General features: G+C 40.7%; 1 protein-coding gene across 1 annotated transcript; it reads left to right on the plus strand.

The window, feature by feature from the left end:
* Positions 1–1,100: 1,100 nt before the first annotated feature.
* Positions 1,101–4,594, plus strand: CTLA4 (cytotoxic T-lymphocyte associated protein 4). Its single transcript, XM_040069992.1, has 4 exons — positions 1,101–1,285; positions 2,477–2,827; positions 3,287–3,396; positions 4,328–4,594. Exons 1-4 carry the CDS (start codon positions 1,228–1,230, stop codon positions 4,478–4,480), a joined length of 672 nt encoding a protein of 223 aa, XP_039925926.1. The 5' UTR covers positions 1,101–1,227; the 3' UTR covers positions 4,481–4,594.
* Positions 4,595–5,147: the final 553 nt, after the last annotated feature.

Here is a 5,147-nt window from a genome sequence, read left to right on the forward strand (position 1 = left end):
CTCAAGAGCTAACGCTGTTCGTTTTTCTAGGTCACAGTGCAAAACCAGCTCTTTGTAATCTACCAGATCTGGTGGGCTAGTGTTCAAGAACTAATGCTGTTAGTTTTTCTATGTCACAGTGCAAAAACAGCTCTTTGTAATCTACCAGATCTACATTTATAAATGATGAAGTGTCTTCTAAAAGATCTTCTCAAAGTGTGGGTGAAAAAAAAAGAATGCCGGCCTTCAGGATAACAGAAGTGAACTTTCATTTTGATGGAATTCTTTAGGCAATGATTCATGGATGAGACAGGTTATCATATAAAAAAAGCAAAACAATTTTCAGAGCTTACACGACTTTTAAAAGGTCCATGAGCAAAAACTGTCTCACTGAGATTTAAAATTATAAAGGTTCTCTAAGCAGAGATAGCAATAATCAAAGCTCCCACAGTGCTTTTCCTCTGTTGAGGTCAAGGTAGTTAGCCAGTAAAGTCTGTAGGTAGAAAAGTTCTGTACAGATGTGGAAGTCATTAACTATAAACCTAGATAATTTTTTCTTGGAAACAGGAAAGCTTAAAGAGGCTGGGTTCTGGGTCAAGTCACATTGCCAATACAAAAAGATGAAGTAATTGCAAGTGCAATCAGTATTTTGAAGGCGATACCGATTTTTAAACATCAAAAGCACTAATATTAAAGCAAGCAAAGAAATTGGGGGTGGAGGCAAGTCCTCCATAAAAAAGCTAGCTTGCAGTGATTCACTTTGCCACATTAGGCAGAAGTACAGTTCTCTGCACATTGCCCTGCTAGGAAATACCTGATGATTGCTAAAATATTAAGCGCTATGATTCTGCAAGCTGGCACTACAAAAGGGCCTGAACTGCTCTAATGATGATTACCTTTCCTCTCACAATTCTTAAAGCAGAATGGACGGCAGTTTCAGATTGAATATATATTTTCCATCTGCTGAATAGTTGTTTTTCACGCTGGTTGAGGTTAACTGTGTACGTACTAATCAAACCCACTACTTCCTTTCTTGTAAAACCAAAACAAAGCTTCATACTACTTTCAGGTACAGCATCTGCGATCAAAGCTATATATACACACTGGCTCTGTGTGGGTTCAAACATTTCGAAGATTCACTATCCTGAAAGGTGCCGCCTCTTTTCCAGTCCTGAGAGTTCCAGTTTGTCTTAAAGTCTGAAGTCATCAGACACCTTCAGGCCCTTCAGCATCTATCCCAGTACAGGAATGCTCTCAATATTGGTCACCGTGGGCTTTCTCTGCACAACCACTGCCATTGCTGAAGGTGGGTAGATGAAGGAGGCAAGGTACCTGGGGTTGTTGACTGGTTTTCAGTTTCATGTCCCTGCAGAGGATGGACTTGGTACAACAAGGAGAGGCAGGTGACATAGGACTGATGGGAGTGAGGTCTTGGAGCGCTGCAAGGTGTCTGAAAAATCAGACACAGACTTTAGAGCAGTACTATCTGAAGGGACACTGGGCAACATTCAGAGTAGCTCAAGAAGGAAGAAAAGATCTTGAAAAACCAGGCCCTGCAAGTGAAGTTGTAGCAGCTGATAACATGGGTAGAGAGGTTTGAATGTATGGAGAAATTCTGCTTTTCATCTGAAATTCTTGCATTGCAGAACTGAGAAGATAAACCCTGCCCCAAAAAGGACTGATATGAAAGAGATTGAAAAAATTATGCTGAATCTTCACAGCACACTAAAGCAAAAGACAATGCCATTCCATCATGTGTCAGGGTAGAACACAGAAGTGGCAAAAAGCTGTCAGTGAGGTTGTACATGGTACATTGTTTTCCTCTTAAAATATTTTTTGAGGTCTGTTTATCAGGCTTTGCTGTGTGCTGCTATATTGGCTTGGAATATATACTGTTGCTATAATGTGGCTTGCGAGTAGCTAGTTAAAAATAAGAAGAAAAAAGATAAGAAACAAAAGTATGCAAACAGGTTTTCTATTCAGTTTTACTGTTAGCTGAACAGTTCTGTTCCATGTTCCATACAGGATGTCAGCTTTTTTGTTCCTAAATGTAAATATGTTTATTTCTATTAGGCAGAAATTGTGGTTTAAAAGCCTGATTTTAAATTTCAAATTTCAGCCCTACCATCTATAGTCTACATTTTTGGTTTCTTATGTATACTAAAAAGTTTGTGTTGAGGGAAACTGAAGCATGGAGGTCATTCATTGCCTGACTAAGTGGGCCAAATAACCTACTATTCAAGCAAGAAGTAATTGCTGAGATTTATAATATCATTTTTAGTAATCAAAGCATATCTTGAGCTTTTAAAAGAGTATTTATGCACTGCTAACGTGAATTGTGATCTTGGAGTCCTTTCTTGAAAGCAGCATTTCTAGGAATCACCCATGGATAACAGGAGGTGGCAGGACTCCCTTCCTACTGTGCAGGTTTGAAGTAAATGACTCCAGATCCTTCCTTGACAGTTCACTTACCATCACGTTCTTTACTTCCTTACAGTAATGGAAGTGACTCAGCCAGCAATGGTGCTGGCCAACAGGCAAGGAGTCGCCAGCTTGGTGTGTAAATACAAGAACATCGGGAATGCAAAGGAAATTCGAGTGACTTTGCTTAAACAGACTGGCGACGGGTTCACAGAAATCTGTGCTTCATCATACACCACGGAGTTCAAAACATTCTCTGTGGAAGAGGTCATTGAGTGTCATGTTACCCCTGGCCAAAACAATGTGACCCTTACCCTGGCTGGCCTGCAAGCAGATGACACCGGGCTTTACATTTGCAAGATGGAGCGGATGTACCCCCCACCCTATTTTATGAACAAGGGAAATGGGACACATCTTTATGTCATTGGTAAGGCAAGCAGGTTTACAGCACTGGGATATTTCCAAGTTACAGGAGTTGCTATTACGTCTCAAAGGTCTTCAGAGTTCCGTTCATAAGAAGTGAGGGTGAATACTGGTTTCAGTGCTGAAAATCTTGATTAGCTCTTAATTCTTTCAGGTCTCCCTGTGCACACCCAAAGCAAGCATAGTCATAGCCATGGAAGGATAGCATAAGCAACACCATGCAGTGTACACGTAGGTCTAGGCAGTTAGATACAGAAGCACAAAAGTAACAGAGTAAGGTGTGAGCTCTTCTAGAGATAGACTCTTTTCATTGGAGGTTGAGTAGGCAGTGACTCGGAGCTCAGTCCCGGTGGTATCCTGGGATAGCACATGCTAGAGAAAAAGCAGTGTAGACTTACTGAGTGTAGGGCGTTCCTTATGAGGCTCATGTGTGACATGACTTGTTTGATATCATATGTTTTAGATCCAGAACCTTGTCCAGACACTGCCATATATCTCTGGGTATTAGGAGCTACTGCCTCAGGATTTTTTCTTTACAGTATCATCATCTCAGCCATTCTTGTGGGCAAAGCGGTAAGTCCCATCAACTCAGCCCTCTTCTGCTAATAGTACTCCATTGTATGATGAGGACAAGGAGAAAGAAATGAGAACAGGGAAGAATACAGGGAACAAAACCAGTGGGATGCTCTATTTTAGTAGCTCAATGTTTTTACAATAATTCAAAATAAGAGAACTTGCTGGAGCTGCCACTTATATTTATTTATGGCTCATTTGTGTTGCCAGTGTAGAAGAGAACCATCAGCTTCCATTAGCTAGTCTGAGCCTTGTCTTAGGGCTGGATGCTTAAAACCAGGCAAAGTTCTGGATGTTTCTGGGATTGAAGGCAACAGTCTCCATGTGTTGTCTCATTTCACAAATGATTCACAAAAAATCCCAGAATTTGATTTTTTCCTTTTCTCATCATTCACCTCTGCAAAGCAAATTTAAACAGCCTTCTCCTTGGATGGGGAAGTGTAACTTCCAGCATTTTTAGTTTCACAGCTAGAAATGTCTGCACAAAAGCATGCAAAATGTAAGTCTGGGTTGCCTTTTTCCACTGGGGTCTGCAGCACTCACAGACTGTTAGTAATGAACCTTAGTTTGAAACCAAACAATGTCTCTGTCCCATATTTTTCAATCAGTCCTCGTCCCTAGAGGTTAAATGAAGCTGTCAGGTGGGAACACTCCTAGCTTTGAACCAACACTGAACTCTGAAGCAGGAGCACCTTCAAAGGGCTAAATGAATGGCAGGACTCTTTCTTTTTCCTTTGTGTAAATAGCCCCTGTACATCCTGATGCTCCCTCAAATGCACTTAACAGATCTTCTATAAAGGAGTAGAGAAAGGCATCTAGAATACATTCTACTCAGTAAAGGAAGAACATCCATTGGTTTCTTTAAAATGTGCTGGGCCAATGATTATGATGTGATGGCTTGTTTATTTTACTTTCTTCCCATATGTTACAGATAAAGAGAAGACGATGTCTCACTACTGGAGTCTATGTGAAAATGCCTTCTGAAAAGCTAGAGAAAAAAGTGATTCCATTCCACATCACTGTTAACTGTAACAAGGAAAAAGAGAAACCACTTCCTAGCTGGGATGGAAAGTGTCCTAATTAATTTCAGTTAAAGAAATAAATTAACTAACTGTCTTTTTACAAAAGGTGTACAGGGAGGTGAGAGAATATTCTTTTTAACTTCTATGGTTTGGAGGAGAATAAGTAGAATATGTATTCATATTTGAAGATTAATCATGTCACATAAAAATGGCTACATTAGGCCATTGCTTTTTTAAGATGGATTGTACCAATATGTAATATATATATATGTGTAGCATTAAGAGCTATTGCTGTTGCAGTTGAGCATCTTACTGTCAAATTTCATCATGCCTACTGATCAACTGAAATCCAAACACTATAATGACAGAGGCTTGTGTGTCATTGCAAGGCTGATCCACAAGTCTGGGGGGCAGAGGTAGGAGAGCACACTAATGTACAAAGGAATGTTGACTTTTTTCCCTGCATTGATATTTATTGGTTCCATTTCTGGCATTAGTGCTCTGCACTTCCACAGAGGCCTCCCTATAGGCTGGCAGTATGACACTGCTGCTCTAGAAGCCTGATCTTAGCTCCCTTGAGTGGCATTGTGTCCTGGAAAGTGCTGTGATGGAGGTGACCGATGGTCTCTGAGCCAGTGCTGACAGTTTGGTTAGAGAAAAGGCTCCAGGAGGAGCCCTCTTAGACTATGCTGGGAGAATGCTCCAGCTCTGCTGGGGCCTTGTGTTTTA

Source organism: Hirundo rustica, chromosome 7 (genome assembly GCF_015227805.2).
Source record: "Hirundo rustica isolate bHirRus1 chromosome 7, bHirRus1.pri.v3, whole genome shotgun sequence".
NCBI classification, from domain to species: Eukaryota; Metazoa; Chordata; class Aves; order Passeriformes; family Hirundinidae; genus Hirundo; species Hirundo rustica.

Excerpts from the sequence above, each read along its gene's own strand:
- CTLA4 (XM_040069992.1), top strand. The coding sequence starts at position 1,228 with ATGCTCTCAATATTGGTCACCGTGGGCTTTCTCTGCACAACCACTGCC. Across the intron at positions 1,286-2,476 it reads AACCACTGCCATTGCTGAAG|TAATGGAAGTGACTCAGCCA; the intron begins GTGGGTAGATGA and ends ACTTCCTTACAG. Across the intron at positions 3,397-4,327 it reads CCATTCTTGTGGGCAAAGCG|ATAAAGAGAAGACGATGTCT; the intron begins GTAAGTCCCATC and ends CATATGTTACAG.